At 46.5% G+C, this 22,156-nt stretch overlaps 1 protein-coding gene across 2 annotated transcripts; it reads right to left on the bottom strand.

Moving 5' to 3' along the window:
- Positions 1-15,113: 15,113 nt before the first annotated feature.
- Positions 15,114-17,209, bottom strand: crx (cone-rod homeobox; the record flags this gene model as incomplete). 2 transcript variants are annotated; one of them, XM_079172301.1, is made up of 3 exons in its annotated part: positions 15,114-15,752; positions 16,008-16,159; positions 17,074-17,209. In XM_079172301.1, 3 exons carry the CDS (start codon positions 17,207-17,209, stop codon positions 15,114-15,116), a joined length of 927 nt encoding a protein of 308 aa, XP_079028427.1. The 2 variants fall into 2 exon arrangements, with proteins under 2 accessions (XP_079028427.1, XP_079028428.1); XM_079172302.1 differs by having other exon boundaries at positions 17,113-17,209.
- Between the last annotated feature and the right edge of the window lie 4,947 nt (positions 17,210-22,156).

Below are 22,156 nucleotides of genomic sequence, written 5' to 3'. Positions count from 1 at the left end.
AGGGCCTGTTTGGCCCAGGGGTCTCCTGAAGCAGCTGAGAGGTACCGGCAGGCCAGAAGGACTGCAGCTGCGGTGGTCGCGGGTGCTAAAACTCGGGCATGGGAGGAGTTCGGGGAGGCCATGGAGAAGGACTTTCGGTTGGCCTCAAGGAGGTTCTGGCAAACCATCCGACGGCTCAGGAAGGGAAAGCAGGGCCTACCCCAGGCTGTTCTCAGCAGGGGGGGGGAACTGTTGACCCGGACGGGGGACATCGTCAGGCGGTGGAAAGAACACTTTGAGGAACTCCTAAACCCGACCAACATGTCCTCTGCAGAGGAGGCAGCGCCTGAAGACCTGGGGGGCTCACCCATATCCCTGGCAGAGGTCGCTAAGGTAGTCAAAAAGCTCCTTGGTGGCAAGGCGCCGGGGGTGGATGAGATCCGCCCTGAGATGCTGAAGGCGCTGGACACTGTTGGGCTGTCTTGGCTGACACGCCTCTTCAGTGTCGCATGGGGGTCGGGATCAGTGCCCATGGACTGGCAGACCGGGGTGGTGGTTCCCATTTTCAAAAAGGGGGACCGGAGAGTGTGCTCGAATTATCGGGGTATCACACTACTCAGCCTCCCGGGGAAAGCTTATGCCAGGGTGCTGGAAAGGAGGCTCCGACCATTTGTCGAACCTCGGATTCAAGAGGAGCAGTGCGGATTCCGTCCCGGCCGTGGAACAGTGGACCAGCTCTTTACCCTCGCAAGACTACTGGAGGGGTTCTGGGAGTTTGCCCAACCAGTCTACATGTGTTTTGTGGACTTGGAGAAGGCTTTCGACCGGGTCCCTCGGGGGTTCTTGTGGGGGGTGCTGCGGGAGTATGGGGTGCCGGACCCGTTACAACGGGCGATCCGGTCTCTGTACGACTGCAGTAGGAGCTGTGTCCGCATTCTCGGCAATAAGTCAGACACGTTCCCGGTGGGTGTTGGCCTCCGCCAGGGCTGCCCTTTGTCACCGGTCCTGTTCGTGACTTTCATGGACAGGATTTCTAGGCGCAGCCGGGCGGTGGAGAACGTCAGGTTCGGGGGTCTCGGGATCACCTCTCTGCTATATGCAGACGATGTGGTCCTGTTGGCCTCCTCGGATCGTGACCTCCAGCATTCATTGGGGCGGTTTGCAGCTGAGTGTGAAGCGGCGGGGATGAGAGTTAGCACCTCCAAATCCGAGGCCATGGTGCTCTGGCGGAAACTGGTGGATTGCTCCCTCCAGGTGGGGACGGAGTGCCTACCTCAAGTGAAGGAGTTTAAGTATCTCGGGGTCTTGTTCACGAGTGAGGGTAAGATGGAGCGGGAGATCGACAGGCGGATCGGTGCGGCTGCAGCAGTAAAGCAGGCGCTGCACCGGACCGTCTTGGTGAAGAGAGAGCTGAGCCGGAAGGCAAAGCTCTCAATTTACTGGTCGGTCTACGTTCCTACCCTCACCTATGGTCACGAACTCTGGGTCGTGACCGAAAGGACAAGGTCGCGGGTACAAGCGGCCGAAATGAGTTTCCTCCGTAGGGTGGCCGGGCTCAGCCTTAGAGATAGGGTAAGGAGCTCGGACATCAGGAGGGAACTTGGAGTCGAGCCGCTACTCCTTCGCGTCGAAAGGAGTCAGCTGAGGTGGTTCGGGCATCTGATTAGGATGCCTCCTGGACGCCTCCCACTGGAGGTTTTCCGGGCACGTCCAACTGGGAGGAGACCCCGGGGAAGACCCAGAACACGCTGGAGGGATTATATCTCCCAGCTGGCCTGGGAACGCCTCGGGATCCCCCAGTATGAGCTGGAAAATGTTGTGGGCGAGAGGGAAGTCTGGGTCAGCCTGCTTGGCCTGCTGCCACCGCGACCCGACCCCGGATAAGCGGAGGAAAATGGATGGACATGGACATTGTCAGATCTACAATCACAAAATCAGTTAAGGATTACCTCCTCAGTTACTTAACAAATAGGATGATGCCCGTGATCATCCCAGAAAGAATCAGAAGCAGGACATCTTGCAGTCAGTCATGCGCTGACAAGTACGCTGAGATACTGAACAAAATGTGGTCCTAGAGGGACTGCCAAAATCAACACAAAATGGAAGTTGCGCCACATTAGCTTTAACGGAGTGTCACTCTCAGTCGAGAAATCAAATGAAGAAACAAGACTTTTGGGGTATTTGTCTCTTTTCAAGGCAGGCATTTTGAGTTGTCAAAGCAAGAAATGCACAAGTGTAAATAAGTGTACCGGTATGTCAGTGGTTGGTGAGTGAGTAAGCGCAATTCTGAAACTGGATCACCTAAATGCAGTGGTGGGCAGTCAGGGCCTGCAAAGCCTTCTCTGCTGGTCTAAACAGAATCACAAAGTTACAGCTATTTTATAATTTAATATTTTTTCTTAAATACACTGCATGTATTATAATTTATAAAAATAGTTTTCCGATTATCTTATTTTCTCATTGCGCAGCTACTGTCTTCCTCAGTTGCTCTTCCAACTTGCCGACTTTCTCGCTTAATCTGGCGACTTTCCAAACCCTCATGGCTACTTTTTTTGGTCAAAAGCTACTAGTGACAAATCTAGCGACTTGTTCATGGTGTTATTGGAGAATTTTCTGGTGTTTTAACGTTAAAGCACGTACGTTCTGCACTCTCGTGAACGAGCAGTAAAATGCACGGCCCGCCACTGGTTGTATAGAGACGGGTTGTATATGTTTACAACTCATAGCTGTACTGAATGGTAATAGAGCACTGAAAGATCAAATAAAAATAACTAGTATAAATCAAATAAAAAATATATTATATATAAGAGAAAATAATTAATATTTCTCTCTTTCTGTCTTGGCCAATCACACGCACGCACGCACGCACTCACACACGCACGCGTCGCTGGATGCCATGGAAACGACCGAGGTTACTTAATGTCAGGTCATCAAACCAGGCCACGATGCGACCCTGAGTGGGTTTGACTGTTGACACTTGAGTTATTGAACAAACATCTGCTCCTTTTACTTCATCATATTACATAATCTATTTCTTTAACTGCATCTCCTCCTCCGCTGTGATATGCAACTCATAAACCGGGAGAATAATGAGTTATAAACTAAAGAGGTTAATCATGTTGGATTAATATAGACACGTTTCACTGTGCGTCGTGACGCACGTAGTTCAACAAATACGTTCACATTGTTTATTGCAAGCCATTGACCGTTTCGTCCACACAAATGCAAAATGAACGTCTTTGTCCAGAGCTCACGACTACTCAACAGTCGGTTAATTGACCCGCTGACTGACTGATTAGCAGCTGGAATCTGAATCCAGATCAGAAACGTTGGAAAAGCCCGTGCGTAAAAGCGCGTGGCCAGCTGCTCCTCTCACCCTACTCTGTTGTTTCGGTAATAAGGATAATATCTATAACGACAATAATAATATGTATTGCTTTTATCATTATTAATATAGTTCTTTTGTTATGTGTTCTCTGTTCAAACTAACAGGCAGAGCTGCACTATGTTTGGTATAAATGTTTAAAGGTGAACTCTCTTGCGTGTTGGGGACTTTATGTGAGTCGTGTAGTGCAGTCCTAGTTACTTTGGAGCTGCTGTCGTCTTTTCTAATTTTAATTTTGATTATTGCTTCATGTAATCCAGAAATATTTCATGTTATGAAAAATCCTGACTGTTTAGATGTTTACCTCTCAGCTGGTGACTACGTCTCCTGCAGAAGATGGCCTCCCTGTCGTCAGGATCCTCCACGATGTACAAGGTAATCTCCCGAACTACTTCTCTTCTGATGATGAAGAGGAAGGTGAGATTGTGATTGGGCAAGGCTTCGTGTGTGTAGGTCAGATGGATTTCGACATTTTGGGTAATGTTATTCCCTTGAACTTCACTGACGATGAGGAGGAAGAGGACGAGTCCGACTGGGAGAGCGAAGATTCCGGGTACGACTCCATGGTCCCCGATGAAGTAGTGGAAGGGGAGGAAGAAGAGGAAGAAGAGGAAGAGGAGGAATTCGTTGAACGTCTTTTGCCTCCGACCCCAATCTTCCAGGGGTCAGAAGAGTCCACCGAGGACAGCAGCGATGAGGACCGCCCGGAGCAGGTGAGTGTGAAGAGGAAGAGGAACGGTGAGGACGATCACAAGGACGCGACGCCCTCCACTTCAGGCGAGGATTACAGGCAGTCGCCGCCCTCCACTTCAGGCCTCAGATCCTCCACGAAGAGGACCAGAGATGAGGATTACAGGCAGTCGCCGCCCTCCACTTCAGGCCTCGGATCCTCCACGAAGAGGACCAGAGATGAGGATTACAGGCAGTCGCCGCCCTCCACTTCAGGCCTCGGATCCTCCACGAAGAGGACCAGAGAAGAGGACGACAGGCAGTCGGCGCCCTCCACTTCAGGCCTCGGTCCCTCCACAAAGAAGAGCCGGGCAGATGACTACAGATGGTCTCCACCCTCCACTTCAGGCTGCATTTACAAAGGATTCTGGATGTCGGATGAAGACAGTGACTCGGATTGACACTGACAGCTGCAGGATTGTAAAACCTTTGTGTCTGGTAGGACTGATAAAGCACCAGACAGCCTTCCCTTGCGTCTGGCGGGGTTGGCGATAGGTAGCATCCTGCAGCAGAGCTTTTAAATATTGCTTCTTTGTTGATTTTCCGTTTGAGTAATAGTTGATGCTAGATGTAGAAACCAGAGATAAGTTAACAGTGAATGGTTGTTATTCTGTTGTGTATTTTTCTTTATAAAGTCTAGATGTCTTTAGCAGACAAAGGTAAGTCAACATTTAATAACATTAACACACGTTGACTCAAAGTCTCACTTTACAGTTATTCAAAGATTGTTCATTGTACTCACTCTATATCTGTTTTTCATAGTTAGGTGAAGGTGGCTGTACCAGACAGAGGTATGTTAAAAATTACTAACGTTAAGAAAAAGTTTCCAAGTCTCTTTTACTCAGGTATCGATGGCTGTAACACAGGAAGCAACATCCTGGATCTCCTAGACAACAGAGAAGATGTGTTCACTCTGGACCAGATGAGAAGGATGGAGGACCACAGGACCAGATGAGAAGGATGGAGGACCACAGGACCAGATGAGAAGGATGGAGGACCACAGGACCAGATGAGAAGGATGGAGGACCACAGGACCAGATGAGAAGGATGGAGGACCACAGGACCAGATGGAGGGCGGCGATCTTTCAGTCCTTCAGTGGGCTGAGTAAGTAATCCCTCACTAAGACTACAGAAGTATCAGTAATAAGATTCCATCATTGAACAATGTAAAGGTTGTATAGTTGAGTTAAAAGTGTTCATCTCTTGTGTTTGTGTCTCACAGGGCAGGACTCCTCTGTGCTTTTGTCTCACTCCTGGGGCAGTTGAGAGTGGACGTCAACCAACCCATCATCCCAGGAAGACCCAGACCCACCACAGACCATTGAACCACTCTCAGCACCCCAGTGAGTACGGTTACGTCCTACCTGCCCCTCCACCCGACACCACCCGCTCCACCCACCAGCCGAGAGGACGTAGTTTGTCTCCGTCTGCTTCTTCTGTGCTGGTGGGTTTGGGAAGCTCCTCACACACACAGGAAGCCGTCAGCAGCTCTTTGCATCGGATCACAAACCAAGAAGCAGACAGACGGTTCAGGCTGAACGAGAAATGATGATTCTAAAAACCTCAAGGTCTTTCATTTGTCACATACGTATGTTCATGTGAACTGTATGCATACAAATAAATGTACGACAAACTTTCTAAATATGTTCGCAGACGAAACAGCGGTCATCGGCCTCATCAGAGACGGTGATGAGTCTGCGTACAGACGGGAGGTTGAACAGCTGGTCCTCTGCTCCTCTATCACTGTGTGGTTTGGATCGGCCACCAAACAGGACAGAAAGAGACTACAACGGATTCTTTCCACTGGCCGTCACTCTGTTGACCAATAAATAAGTCATATTGCACTACTACCTCTGTTTGCACTATCACCACCATTTGCAATATCACCTCAATTCCATTGCCATTGTTTATAGGTTTATGTTCACATGTGTATATATATATATATTACATTACATTAGTCATATATATATATATATATATATATATATACACACACACTTTTTCTTTTGGATATATATTTATACTTATATTGTATATAGCTGTTAAATGTTTATATCTATATCTGTTCCCTTTTTTATTCTTTATATATATTTTTTCTTGTTTATTGTAAATTTGTGTATGTACATTGAGAGCGGAGTGGAAACCCGAGACAAAGTCCATGTAAGCGTACGCATACGTGGCCAATAAAGCTGATTCTGATAATATTTCTAATATATTTCAAAAATCTGAAATGTATGACAATTAACATACAATATTGTGCAAGTGATAATTTTATATTTTGATTTTCATTTGAATCAAAGGCATTACTGTTAGTACTGTTAAGTATTGATAATCATATTACATGTTGGTATAAATAAAATGGGGAAAGCTTTAGATTACAGCCCGCAACGTACAGAATAAGTCTTCCCAATTGAATTAGAATTAAATCATAAATAATTGAAATGTGTACTGATTGTTTACTAGTACAGAACGTAATGACACACATGTAGGTGCAAGGGAACAAGATGTGACGTTAATGAATAAGGAGGAAGCAATGTGGGAACTTAATTAATTCATAAGATTATCATCATTTCTTTACAACACTGCTGTAGTTTATTTCAACATGATCATATAGAACTGACCAACACTGGAGAGGCACAGATGATGACAAAATAAGGAACTACATAGAAAATAACTTCAAGGTACATTTGTGTTTTTACTTTGCAACAAACACAGGTAGAGGTACAAGAGTATACTGTCAGGTACATACTGTTGGCCTGGATAGATCATTGAATAATTGCACAGTATCAAAATGAAATTGTGATATGACACGGTCATCTTGTTGTTATGGGATGATGTCGAGGTGGACCCAAATGCACGCCACACAGCAGGTTACATCCAGCAAAGGACTTTATTTATGGATGCAGGAGGTTAAACAAAGGTAAAACAAACAAAACACGGCAAAGTGTCCGGTGGACAAAAGGTCACTCCTTCTCCACCGGACTCGGGAGGGAAACTCGACCGATGCCGGTACAGGCAGTCTTCGCAGACGGGAGGGCAACTCAACCGCTCTCTCTCACGGCCAAGTCGGCACGACTGTGTGGGGGGTCCGACAAAGTGAAAGGGACACAGGGCTTCGGCGCTGAGCGGCAGAGGAAACAGCAAACAGAGGATTGGTTACGAAATGCAATGTCTCGGAGTTCCGACTTACGTACCGGACGGGAGACCAGACTGGTAACTGGACGGACTGACGCTGCGTCGGAGAAACCATGTGGTATTTAACCACAGCAGGTGGCGATCACCGGAATGAGTAACAGCTGCGGCGAGGGGCGTTGTTGTGGGCGGAACACAGGGGTGAAAACTGGCTGACACAAAAACAAAACATAAGCACATGGCCCTACATAACAACAACAACAGACAGGGGAAAACAATAGAGGAGCACACAGACGGGAATCCTAACAGTACCCCCCCCCCCCCCCCCCCCCCCCTCAACAGGAGCCTCTTGGCGAACCGCCTGGTCCACCGGGGTTCCGTCGACGGAAATCCCGTATGAGCCCTGGATCTAAGATCCGGGATCGCGGCACCCAGCAGCGCTCCTCTGGTCCATAACCCTCCCAGTCCACCAGGTACTGAAACCCCCGGCCTCGACGGCGGACATCCAGGAGGCGATTGACCGTGTAGACGGGGCCCCCCTCGATGTGCCGGGGGGGTGGAGGGGGTGCAGGCGGAGGATTTAGCGGACTGGAGACAACGGGCTTGAGGAGGGAGACATGAAATACTGGGTGAATCCTCATGGAGCGAGGCAACCGCAGTTTGACCGAGACAGGGTTGATGATGGAGATGATGGGGAAGGGTCCAACATATCTGGGGGAGAGCTTCCTAGACTCAGCGCGTAGGGGGATGTCCTTGGACGAAAGCCAGACCGACTCTCCGATATGGTAGGCCGGAGCTGGAACCCGACGCCGATCAGCCACTCTCCTATTCTGCTCCGCCGTGCGAAGTAGAGCAGCCCGAGTCTCTCTCCAGACCCGTCTACACCGACGGGCATTACATTGGACCGAAGGAACTGCCACCTCGACCTCCTGGCTAAGGGAACAGGGGAGGCTGGTAGCCTAAGGAGGCCTCAAAAGGAGACAACCCGGTGGCACTAGACGTGTGGGAATTGTGGGCGTACTCCACCCACGGGAGGTGATGACTCCAAGAGGAGGGATTAGTGGCGGTCACACACCTGAGGATGGCCTCGAGCTCCTGGTTCAGCCTCTCTGTCTGGCCGTCTTCCATTCGTCCCCCTCGCGAATTCGGACCAGATGATGCGCGTTGCGGAGGTCCAGCTTGGTGAATATCTTGGCTCCAGCTAAGGATTCGAAAACAGAGGAGATAAGCGGTAACGGATATTTATTCTTGATGGTAATTTGAGTCAAACCTCTGTAATCGATGCAGGGACAGAGGCTCTTGTCCTTCTTGGACGAAAAAGAATCCTGCTCCCACGGGTGACGAAGAGGGACGTATGATTCCTGCGGCAACGGAGTCCGTTATGTGTATCTCCATAGAGTCGCGTTCTGGCCGGGAGAGGTTATATAGCCGGCTCGTGGGAAGTGGGGCGCCCGGGAGCAGGTCGATAGCGCAGTCATAGGGACGATGAGGGGGAAGTGAGAGGGCCCGATCCTTGTTGAATGCCTCTCCCAAATCCATATATTCCCGGGGAACAGCGGAGAGGCTAGGTCCAGTGTCAGGTCCGCTGGGGGGAAGAACTTGACGGGGGATCGCAGATCTAAGGCAGCGGGAGTGACAGGCTTAACTCCAGCCGGTGATTCTACCCCCAACCCAATCGATCTGTGGATTATGATCCTTGAGCCAGGGAAGTCCCAGGACCAGGGGTGTCTGAGGGGAAGGAAACGCGTAGAACCGGGTCCTCTGATTGTGATTACCGGACACGAGCAAGGAAATTGGCTGAGTCTGGTGTGTTACCTCGACCAGTGAACTGCCATCCAGAGCGCTCTCCAGCTGAGCACGCTCTAACGCCTCCACTGGGATCCCGTGACTCTGAATAAATGCAGTGTCCAAAAAGTTATCTTCAGCCCCAGAATCAATGAGTGCCGACAGGTGCACGGGTCCAGATGGTAAACATAGGGTGACAGGAAATTGTGATAGAGGCTTGGAATGGGGAATTCTCCTGGAATCACTCGCCAGCACCCCCACTCTTACCGGCGAGCTCTCTCTTTTGGCCGAACAGAGCAAACGGCTATGCGGTGTCCCGTATCACCACAGTAAAGACAGCCTCCTGAGAGGATGCGTCGCTCTCTCTCCTCCGAAGAGAGATGAGTCCGCCCGAGCTGCATCGGCTCCTCCGGCTCCAACGGGGGAGGTGCCGTGGTAAGAAAGCAGGAGCGCGCAGGACTGCAGCGTCGGAACGGGCTCGGAGACTGAGAGCTGGAGGCGGAAGCAATCTGACGCACAGGATTGGAAGGCCTGTAGGTCCTCTCCCGACGACGTTCCCGGATACGGTTATCCATATTGATCGAGAGAGTGACGAGCTCCTCCAAAGACTCCGGCTCCTCCCGGACCGCGAGCTCATCCTTCAAACGATCCGAAAGGCTGTTGCGATATATTCCCTTAAGCGCCTCCTTGTCCCAACCGGACTCCGTGGCCAGAATCTGGAAATCCACAGAGTACTCCGCTGCGCTGGTGGAACCCTGACGAAGGCCAAGCAGGCGCCGAACAACGTCCCTGGTGTAAACTGGGTGGTCGAATACCCTTTTGAATTCCTCTAAAAAGTACTCGTAGGGAACCCGGTCAGAGCTGCGTCTGTTGAGCCACGCCTCAGCCCAGACCAGGGCCTTCAGTAACCCCACCGTATAGGCTACCCTCGCATTGTCCGAGGCATATGTGCGGGGTTGCAGTTTGAAAACAAATCCACACTGGAGCATGAACCCTCTATATTCATCGGACGCTCCATCATAGGGTACAGCTGAGGGAACGAAAGACTCATGGGTGCTGGATAAGTCCACAGGAACCGGCTCCGGTGGAGAAGGACAGCGTAGCGTGAGGTCCTGTATCAGGCCTCCTATCTCCGCTACCTGGGTCCCGATGGAATCCTGAGCGGCTAGTAAGTCCTGCAGCACCTTATGGTGTTGCCCGAGAAGAGCGCCTTAGCTGGAAATCACCCTCTGCAGATTATCCGCAGGAGGAGGTGCTGCTGCGGCGGCTGGGTCCATAACTGGTCAGTCCGTTCTGTTATGGGATGATGTCGAGGTGGACCCAAATGCACGCCACACAGCAGGTTACATCCAGCAAAGGACTTTATTTATGGATGCAGGAGGTTAAAACAAAGGTAAAACAAACAAAACACGGCAAAGTGTCCGGTGGACAAAAGGTCACTCCTTCTCCACCGGACTCGGGAGGGAAACTCGACCGATGCCGGTACAGGCAGTCTTCGCAGACGGGAGGGCAACTCAACCGCTCTCTCTCACGGCCAGGTCGGCACGACTGTGTGGGGGGTCCGACAAAGTGAAAGGGACACAGGGCTTCGGCGCTGAGCGGCAGAGGAAACAGCAAACAGAGGATTGGTTATGAAATGCAATGTCTCGGAGTTCCGACTTACGTACCGGACGGGAGACCAGACTGGTAACTGGACGGACTGACGCCGCGTCGGAGAAACCATGTGGTATTTAACCACAGCAGGTGGCGATCACCGGAATGAGTAACAGCTGCGGCGAGGGGCGTTGTTGTGGGCGGAACACAGGGGTGAAAACTGGCTGACACAAAAACAAAACATAAGCACATGGCCCTACATAACAACAACAACAGACAGGGGAAAACAATAGAGGAGCACACAGACGGGAATCCTAACACTTGTCATATCACAGTTACTGATAGTGTGGAGAATTTAAGAATTAAAAGCATTATTTAGTAGAATTTATAGCACCCTTAGTGGTGAATAGAGGTGTCACAATAATAAAAGGTAAAATATGTTAGTCACAAAATATTTACTAAAGAATGAATTATATGTTTGTAATATGTTTACATGAAGGATGTTATAGGTTACAGTATATTGACACATTGAATGTATTGAAATCATGAAAGCATAATCACTGGAGGATTTAAACACTGAAGAATAGCCATCAGGGAAAGTTAGGGATTATTCAAGGCGAGGCTTTTCGGAGACGGGGGAGGAGAAGCTGAGACAACTGACGAGAAGCAGACTGCCGTAAGACAACAGGAGAGGACTCCTGGGTAGGACCATGTGGCTGCAGGACAGAGGGCAGGTCAGAGGTGATGTCAGAGGGAGCCCAGCCACAGAGATGAGCAGCGGATCGATGAAGGAGGGGTCAGAGCGATTGGAAGCCAATCACTGACCCCAGAAGATGGCCTTTGTGTTTTGCGACAGATTTCGGACGCTTTCCGACCATCAAAGAACATAAAAGGAATCTTTGAGAGAGCGTGTGGGAGGCCATGGCACTTCGTTTTTCAGTACCCGACTAGGTCGGACCTGTGAGTGGAGTTGCACGTGGTCTCTGCTCTCGAGATGCATACTATCGATAGTGTATTTTAGATTGTAATTGTCATCATCAGTTTACAGTTGTTATCGTTTAATTAAATACTGTTTTGAATTTGGACCGGATCGAGTTACTTTTTGATGCGGCTGCGCAGAAAGAAGTAAACACAGCAGCGGCCTTGCGATTCCTCCAGAAGCTTCAGCCTCAACAATTTGGTGACTGCCGACGTGATATTTAGGACTCTGAGAAGGCTGAGGAGACGTGGATCGGTGGACACTTTCGAAGTGCGCACGAACTAAAGGTACGCAGAGCCGTTTTAATAAAAATCTGCATAGGTAGACTAAACTTAGGCGAAAGTGTCCCACGATTGATGTCTCCTGAATGCTGGACACGAGGAGGAACGCAAGCCGGTAAAGTAGAAATTTAGAGTGACTGGAATACTGTATGAAGTGCATTTGCAATCTGAAATACTTATTTAACTAGTGTTGTTAACGCTATGAGCTTCGGGCTCTAGATATTGTTGCGAAATCCTACCGGTGAGGTCCGTCAAGAGAACGGAGGTCAAGAGAACGCTAGCTTTGATGAAGCTAAGATAGCTACGGGCTAATACGAGTGGCTTAAACAGCTGGCCCTCTGGTGCAGTCAGCACAACCTGGAGCTGAATGCTCTACAAACTGTGGAGATGGCAGTGGACTACATTACAATGATCCAGTCTGTTCTCTACACGGCCATCAGTGTGGTTTGAATCGACCACCACACAGGACAGGAACAGACTACAACGGGCTGTCGGGGCTGCAGAGAGAAAATCATTGGTGACAGCTGCCCTCCATCCAGGATGTACACACCTCCAGCCAGGAAACATCACTGCAGATCCTCCACACACTGGACACAACCTGTTCTCCCCTCTGGGAGGCGCTACAGAACACTGGAGCCACAACAAGCAGACACAAGAACAGCGTCTTCCTGCAGGCCTACACTGATGAACAGTTGACAGCAGTCATATAATGTTAATAACCCCCCAACAGCAAACATCCACATCACCAATACATTATATATTTCGTTTTGTTTGTTTGAATACTGACTGGTTTTTAAACATGTTAAGATCATCACGATCAATATGAACGTAAACATGGCTGTATATATTAAACCGTACATACTGTTATACGTACCTCATGTATACAAAGCAACCTGTTACATTATATATGTATTGATATACATGTATATTTTTTGTTATATATATGTTGGAGTCAAATTCCTTGAACATGTTCTTCCCTCTCTATTAAAGCTGATTCTGAAATGAGCCTTCCTTTTTACATCAGACACACATTAATGTATCACTAACTATATTTCAGTGATGTAATGCATATTATTCTGCCTCATGAGTTTTTACTTTTGGTATATTTTGATGATAATAATGCTCAGCTTCTGTAAGATTTTGAATGCAGCACTGTTAATTGTATCAGAGTATTTACACTGTGGTATTGCTACTTTTACTTAAGTAATAGATCGGAGTACTTCTTCAACCACTGGTGGCAGGAAACAGGGCCCGAGGGTTTCTTCCTCGGACCGCGGGCTGTGTTTTTGTTTTCCGGGCGTTAACCTTCCTCAAGGTCTGCTCGGTGCCCCCCATCCCCCATCACATCTGCTCCTCCCCGGGATTACAGCGCAAATGTCTGTCTGAAACTCTCAGTGCTGAGGGGAAGATTACAAGTGCACTGCACCCTCTATAAGGGAGGTTAACCAATCAGAGTGGTCATACGTAGGGATTAACCAATCACACCATGCAGAGGGAGGGCAGAGGGATTAAACCAGCACAGAGTGGGATTAGGCCAGCGTTGAGTGCAGAAAAATGCTTTGAAATGTCTCTCAGTGCAGTAGATCTGAATTTATGATCTAAATGATGTGACATTTTACATGGCTGATGACCAGAGGATCAGATATGATTTATATAGCAACCAAAATAAAATGAGATTTGATCATTTCTATCAATATTACACCAGAAATCTCTCAGGAGTGATACTTTCTCAAGCCATTTATATTGATTTAAAACAATACTTTAAAACCTTAGGTTTGATGTGTTGGTAATCTTATGGTAAGTGTCGTAAAATGACAAACGATTTAGCTTTAAAAAGAAGGCAATTTATGTTATGGAGAGAGTTGTGGAAGGACGGCGTTTTGTTGAGTAACAGAGAATCAATCTTCTCTTACACACACCTCCATAAAACATTGCACATATTTGATGTCATGAGTTTGCGTGGTAGTAATCAGGTCATGTGTGGATTACCAAATTGTCGGAGATGTTGGGGAGATTGGTGGAAGGGTGGAGGGGTGGAGGGGTGGAGGGGTCTGGGTCCAGGAGGAGATGAAAGAAGGGGAACCACTGATCTGATAGAGACATACCTCAGCGCCGGAGCGATAGATGAAAACAACTGTAGGGAAAAATGCTTTATTGAACTGCATTGTTGTCACTGATTTAAATTGTTTGAGATAAGGATGAGTGGGATACACATGGACCGAAGCAAAAGGCAAGACAACCTGCGAGAAAACAGGCAGAGGTAAAAAACAACAACAACAAAAAAACAGAGAGAAGTTGGTCAGAGAATAAGGAAAGGAAGGGGAGGAAGAGAAGGCCGAGGAGGGTGAGATGGGTGAGAGACAGAAAGAGACAGAGGGGGATAGGGCAATAATCCTAACTAATTCACTTAGGGCATTGCAGAAGGGAGGCTAAGAGGATTGGGACACTCCCAGAAACAGATAAACTAAAATAACCAAGATGGACCAGTGAGAGCCAATGCAGGCCATATGACGACCATGACGGGTCCAGACCCGACCACAACACGGCCCCGTTCTACGATGTGAAGTTCATCTCAAAGGATCTAAATGATTGTCAGTGCACAAAGTGTAAAGAATAGATCACTTTAATATGTCACAAAGCTTTTTTTCCCCATCAAACAGATTAGGATGATAACACTGAAGGCTAACACTGCAACACGCAACACAAATGCTAAGTTCTAAATGCAAACAAATGACATATTTAAATGTAGCATTAAAATAATAATGAATAACTTAAAACGATTAAACCCTGAAGGAGAAGGTGACCTATAGGGACTTCAGAGCTACGTCCCGTCACAGCAGCTCCCCTTTCACTCTATGACAATGCAAGTTTAAAACACAAAGTGTAAGTGTATGTGTCTGAGTCGAACATGTTGAATGAAGAGATGGCTCAGCGTGTTTCCGTACGTATGATTCCGGTACTTTCCGACTAACTCTTTAAAGGCTTTTGTTCCCTTACTTATGAATGAAGACTCATCGGAGGATTTGCACTCAGGCAGCATTGATGACAGTCACTGGTCCCTTCATCTCCGAAGTCATTCAAATAAAATGCATTCCTACAGAGGTCACCTTTAGAAAATAAAACAAAAATCTTACAGACAAGAGAGATAAAATCAAAGATTACAAGTCCTCCAGCAGACATGCCTCACACTATCTCACGTGGGATTTGTTGACACACATAACTTGTCGACGCACATGAACGACACCCCTCTCTAGAGGACCTGGAACTTCCAGGAGTTTTGGTCCTTGTGATCCAGGCAGTCCATTGTGGTGAAGCCCAGTTTCCAGGCCTGCTGGTCCTTGTAGTCCAGGCAGTCGACAGAGGTGAAGCCCAGGGAGGAGGCCGTGCTGTAGCCCTGCGAGGACAGCGAGGCCGGGGACTGGCTCAGGGAGCCCCCCATCGAGGGCACGGTGATGGGGCTGAGGGCGCCCACCGTGCCCGACAGCTGCGAGTGCATGGGGGACAGGTAGGCGCTGCAGTCCAGGCCGGTGAAGTAGGACGTGGTGCTGGCGTAGCCTTGGGTGTAGGCCGACGGCTGGCCATAGCTCATGGGGTAAGGTGAGGGCCGCTGCATGCAGGGGGCCGAGGAAGAGGCCAGGGGGTCGGGCAGGGGCGAGATGGCCGGGCTCCAGATGGACACGGCGTTGTTCCCAGTGCTGGAGCTCGGGACCAGGCCGGGGCCTGACTGGGCAGAGGAGGGGCTGTAGGACCCAGACGGGTTAGAGACAGGATCAGGGGCGTTGGGTTCCTGCAATGGAGAAGACTTCTTTTTCGGAGGGCGGGGCTTGGACTGGCCACTGCTCTGCTGCTGCTGCTGACGGCACTTGGCACGGCGGTTTTTAAACCAAACCTGGAGTTGCGGAGAAGAAGATGTTAGAACAGAAAAACAAATACTTTCAATTATAAAAAGCTGGGTACCGAAGGTAAGAAAGGACAAGTGTGACTTATGTAACCAAAGAGTTTTGTATTGTAAAAACATATGCAGGATATAGATATACATCTTGTTGTACTCCTAGAGGAAGTTGATTAAGATGCCTAGTCCCACTCTAACTGAACCACATACACAGTTGGCCTCCATCTTGGCGGTGGCCTACTTCTCCAGTACCTGCACACGTGACTCGGGCAGGTTGATCTTGAGGGCCACCTCCTCCCTCATGAAGATGTCTGGGTAGCGGGTCTTGGAGAACAACGCCTCCAGGATGTCCAGCTGTGTCCGGGTGAAGGTGGTGCGCTCCCTGCGCTGCTTCCGGGGAGTGGCTGTACGCCCAACAGTCAGAAAGGGGGATTATTATTCTGGCAGCAATATGGAGAGTTGACCTGAATTATCAGCACAACTCAGAACCGTGACATTTGTTTTAAAGGCAACATGCCATTTAACTGATTATTCGGGTAGGTTTGAGGTTTGAGTGAGGATGCCAACAAATACAAATATCAATGGAAACCGCAGAACATTATGATACTGTTTATGATCCTCACTTGTTTTCTACAGTATATTTGTGACAAATAGGAAGACAAAGTGATTTGCTGCTCATATCAATCGTCACCTGTTCTTTCAAGAGTTGTTTCCCCCCCAAGCAGTTACATTGTATTCATTTAACTTGTTCGTACAGTCAAAGTCATATACAAACAGACAAATAGGTGCATTGTTTTCAGAAAAAATTATTATTAGATGTAGTCACGTGAATTTAGTCAATTTATACTCATCGGAGCGTGAGAACATTTGAGAACCCTTTAGGGGGAAAAGAGAGGAGCATAAAAATCAAAAGATCAAATCTATGTCTGATTCCTGATCATCTGCGTTTCAAGGCTTTTAATGGGCTCATTGTATCTGCGTATTAACAAATGTATCTGTACTAAAACATTATATCTACGACAGCAGACTCGTGCATAAAATAAAAAGATTAACTTTTATTTTAAATCATCAATCTCTCGGAACGAAAAGTTGCCAATACATATTTTAATTTTCGTTTGTTAAATAATTGTAGTAATGATACTTTTATGGTACATTTGACTACTCAATTATTATTATCCAAACCTTTTGTCAATACGCTTATGAAACAAAAAGGTTCATCCTTTCATTTATTTTCGTTACGCGTGTCCTGCGCGTCTTTACGCATCATTTTGGGTTGAATACGGCTCTAAATTAGAAGAGCAGCAGAGGAGACAAATACATTCAAGTAAAACAATTAAAAATAACAGTTTATACTTACATGGATAAGCGATGGTTGTGTGCAGCAAATCCATTCCGGGGCCAGGCAAATTTAACCCGTTCATGGTGTAATGGGGTTGCTTTATGTAGGACATCATCCTTGCAGCAGGCTTTTAAGTCCTCTCGCAGACTTGTATATTGGACACGCACCACAACAACCGATGGCCCCTCAGCGCTCCACTGGGGCAACAAGTCAGATCCAACCCGCTATGGACACAAGCGGGACGCGCCGAAGTTCACCAGAGAAACCTTAAACCTTTTTTTTCTTCTTCTTTCTAACTGCACTTTCAGCTTTTACTGTATGTCAGCTTAGCAGCAGAGCACACTGGCGCGCGCTGAACACCCGAAACTGCCTCTGCAAGTCGGATTTCTCACAGTTAAGTCATAACACAGGTGAAGTGGCCCCCGGATGCCTTTGCGCCTTGGTGAGGTCGCTCTACTGAGTTTCTTTACCGACACACGCTGCTAATTAGAGGGAGCAAGTGGCTTCAGCAAACCCCTCCCACCACACCCACACACACATACACGTGCACGCACACACAACGCACGCATACAAACACACGCACAAGGCAAACCAAAGCAACAGGCTATAAGACAAAACAACACAAAGTTTATTCTCATTTGATTAATGCCTTATTTGCATATTTATTTATTCATTCATTTATTTTTTCACCTGTATTCTTCAGAGTGTAAGTCATTTTACAAAACATATCTTTAACCCTCTATTAGGCCATTTTCTCTAAATTAGTTTTTTCTCAGACTCTGAGCCAGAATTCACACATACCATTGATTTACACACCATTTGAAAGAGTAAAAACGCTGCAGTGGGACTATATGACTACGAGCCCATTGGCTGCATACATCACCACTTGTTTTTCAGTTTGAATGGAGTATGTTTGACATTAACTAGTGTGCTGCCTCTATTTTTTTCGTCTTTTACATGTTTTTTTCTGTCCAGCGCCAATAATTATCGTCTGGATTTGCAGGTTTTCGTGAAAAAACAGTGGCCCTTGCAGACACACCTAGTGGAGATCCTTTATAGTTTATATAATATACATATATATATATATACAGTATATAAAATAAATGCCAAGAATTTTGATTTCATAAATATTACATTATTTATGAAATCACCTATCCTTTCAGTTCTCAAAGCCTTCTTCACCTTCTTCTTTCCTCCTGCTGATCAATACACCTGCTGCTGCAGTTCATACATTCACACATAATTGACAGATTACATTTATCACCAAAACAGCTGCAAACACCACACACACACACACACACACACACACACAGATGCACAAAACCGACAAAGCTCATTTGATTTATCATAATATGCTTTATCTGAAAAGTAAGTATCTTATCTCCAGATGAAGGGAGGAAAGACAGAGCGGCGGAGCAGGAAAGGAGCCTGGAGGGAACCAGCCTCACTGAGAGGAACTGGATGGCGTCTCTGCGTAGATTGGGGAAAACAGAAAGAGCAGAAACCTGCAGAAGATAGAGAATGTATCGATAGGAGAATAGGAGGCGGAGGGAGGAACGCCAGAGTGAGAAGCGTGGACAGAGGATTCAGAGCAAGTACACGGCTGGGTGGCACTTCATGAAACCTACATATGACACTTTTGAACACAGTCATGGATACATTGAGTCCTAATTTGTTATTTTGGACTAGAGTGTTGCCACTAAGAGAATATTGATCAGGAATGAATCTGAGATACAAGGGAACTCTGTATATGTGGATGCATTGTTGCACATTTTAAGTCTCTGTCGTGTTCTTAAAGCCTTTGACAGACTTTTTATCACTATTTATATTTTACAATTTTGCTATTAATCGATCCAAAAATAAATTGTCTTGGCTGTTAATAGAGAGTTTTAATCACAAATTGTTTCATTTAGGACACAAGCTGCTGTAGTTGAATATTGTTGAATTATTAAAGTATAATGGGGCATTGCAAACACTAGCCAAAATGTTGTTGAGCTGGGATTTTATTTTAAAATGTGACTGTGACTTATTTTGTATTATATATGCGACCCTGTCCAGATGATATTAATGATGGAATTTCAATCCAACCAGTGGAACCTCTTGCAGCTGCAACAGCAAACAGGGAAGTCTAGGGAAGAGGACTGAGCTGGTTTAATCCCACAGAGACACATTCAGGGTGATGCAAGCGAGTGTTTTTATTTTGAGACTGAAAAGAGTTGGTGTTCGACAACACCGTAAAACCAACTAAGGCCTGAAAACTCAGGGAGATGGAAATAAGAGAGATGTCACGGAGGAGAGGGGGAGGTGGGGGAGGGGGGGGGGGAGAGGAAGTGAGAGGGATGGAAGAGAAGCAGGTGAAGGGGCAGAAGGGGAGGGGGGAGCTCCGGTCCTCGTCCCCACTGACACACTGCTGCAGTTAATCCAGATTAGAGCGTCTAAAACAGGTCGGCTAAATCTGCGGGCCAGCCAGCAATACAGAGGCTGCTGTCAGCCCCAATCACTCACCCTGCACACACACACACACACACACACACACACACACACACACACACACACACACACACACACACACACACACACACACACACACACACACACACACACACAAACAGACACACACACTAATAATCTCCTCTGTGCAAACTAGATGCCACTAGCAGCTCAGCACAGACCTCCACTAACCACCATCCCCCTTTCCCGTCCAGTTAGGACTCGTATCAGCTGGAGCTCCATACTGTCAGACTGGAAACACGCATTCAAGTCTATCACACCACCAATTTCTTGCTATTTAAAGTCAAATCTATTCTGGTTGTAATGAGCGTTCTGTCATCTGCTGCATGCCATCCAAACTTCTCAGAACAGATACCTCTGAGGATTACAAAGCATCTCTGTCCTCACTCTTTTATCTATTAGCATGAACAGTATCAGCATTGATTAGTTGTTTGGTGTGTGATCACTTTAAACAGGCTGTTGAACATGAACATTTCCTTTACTCAGGGTAACAGGAAGTATTGCTAACATTATTAGGCATGCATTAATAATACCAGTTAGAGTACAACCATATGTTGTGATTACACTTGGTCTCCAACTGGTGACAGATTCTAATCTACTGTATTTAATACATTCCTCTCGACTAGTCTCAGGTCACTGTGTCTGCAATTTAAAAGCGACTTCAGTCCAAGTCAAAAAAGCATTATATTGTGGTTTCTACATCACTTCTGGTTTATGAGAGAGTCCTGTGGACGTAGACAGCTGTGATACCAGCACAACTGAGATTCTTCAACCTGCCGAGTCACCGTGAAGCCCAATATGATCTTCAGATTCAACGTGTTCTGTCTAAATGAATCTGATGTTTTATAAAGGACCAGTTTAACTTAAAACATGAGTCAAAAGCCATATGTACCCTGAAAGGGTCATTGTTTGCTGTAATTGTTCCTCCTGTTCACTGGCTGTGAGGACACGCCTTCTTGAAGTGATTCCATTTCTGATTTGATCGGCAGTATTATTATTATTATTATTATATTTGCAATTGCAAAAACACAATTTCTGAAACTAGGGCCTTCTTTTTTTAACCCGATACACAAAAACATAAACACACAAATATTTAACATCTCAAACTGTATCAACTCTTCTAAAAACTCTTCTGAAGAAGTCACAACCAGACACACAAACACAAAGTAAACAGCTCTCTCCACATGTTGACTGCACACTGATGTGCTGAGTAGAAAACACTATTATCATTTGCATTTGTAGCATGTTATAAATATAGAAAATCAACACAAATGCAATGTGTTTTTTATACTCACGTACAACAGTATCAAACACAATTATAAGGTGAAACACCTGAGGCAACAACATGGTTTTTTTCATGCACGGGTCTATTTAGAGATTTGATGCTATATTGCTTCCATAACATTTCTTCTTTCAGACGAGTGGAAAGAAAAAATGCTAATTACACATTCAGGTGTTTATTTGACCACTTTGTTTATTTATCCTTAATTCATCAAAGGTTACTATTAGATCATGCCTCATTTGCATATTTAAGCATAACATTTCAGAAAACTAAAGATACAAAAAGAAAGTGTCTTTTTGTAAGAAATCCACTGAGTAAAGTTTTATAGTGATATCTGTTAGTAACCCAGTGCATCTGTACTGTATCCCCTTAGCTGAAGATGACATGAACATATTACTGTATTGTCCTATAAACTAAATGCAGTATGCTGTCATTACAGTCCTCTTTGTGGCCTCCATTGTGGTTCACACCAAAGGGAAAACCTGAATTCAGAGAGTTCAAGCTCTGATTTTGAAGTCATCGAATAGGTTACAGGTGTTTTCACAGGTGCATTCTGGGTACAGGTGATGATTGAGTGTGGTATTTCAATGGCAGTGGAAACAACACAGGCTTTTAGTTTTGAATGTGTGTAGTTTTTTGCAAAAAAGTATGTTTTAAAATGGTAAACTTAATGTAAAGCAGACAATGTGCTTATGGTTCAGCATAGCTGATTAATAGATACATTAGGACTTAGTGCTTTCTATAAGTGTGCCACAAGTACCAGTTTTTGTGTCCTGGCAAAAACTGTGAAAAGCTACTTCAAAGACAGCAGTGCTGCATACTGTAATGCTACCTGTTGTTCATGTCTTAGGTCATTGTGTACTGAGAGTGTTACTGTTGGGAGACAAATGTGTGTTCTGGTACATGAGCTGATCCTGAGATGTGTTTCAGGTGTTGTGGTTGCACTGTGAGATCGACTGTTGTGCCGAGCCGAATTTTGCAAAAGAGAAATGTGTGTAACCAAATTCCATAAAAAACTACAGCCATAAACAAACTTCTTATGCAAGGTACTTCATGTGTGTGTGTGTGTGTGTGTGTGTGTGTGTAACGAGTCATGAGTTGCAGAGTGAGGTGAGGTGTGTCAGTGTGGAGGATGAGTGATTACAGTGGACAGTAATCCTGCAGATGGATTAGCAGGTGGTATTAAGAGAGGGGGGTTGGTTCAGGGGGGGACGTTGCCACCTCCGAACTGTCACAATATGGAGCAGCAGCTCGCAGGGCCTAACCTCC

This window comes from Pholis gunnellus, assembly GCF_910591455.1.
Source record: "Pholis gunnellus genome assembly, chromosome: 13".
NCBI lineage: Eukaryota > Metazoa > Chordata > Actinopteri > Perciformes > Pholidae > Pholis > Pholis gunnellus.
The sequence above is the reverse complement of the archived record's forward strand: the minus strand, read 5'-3'. Positions and strand labels throughout refer to the sequence as shown.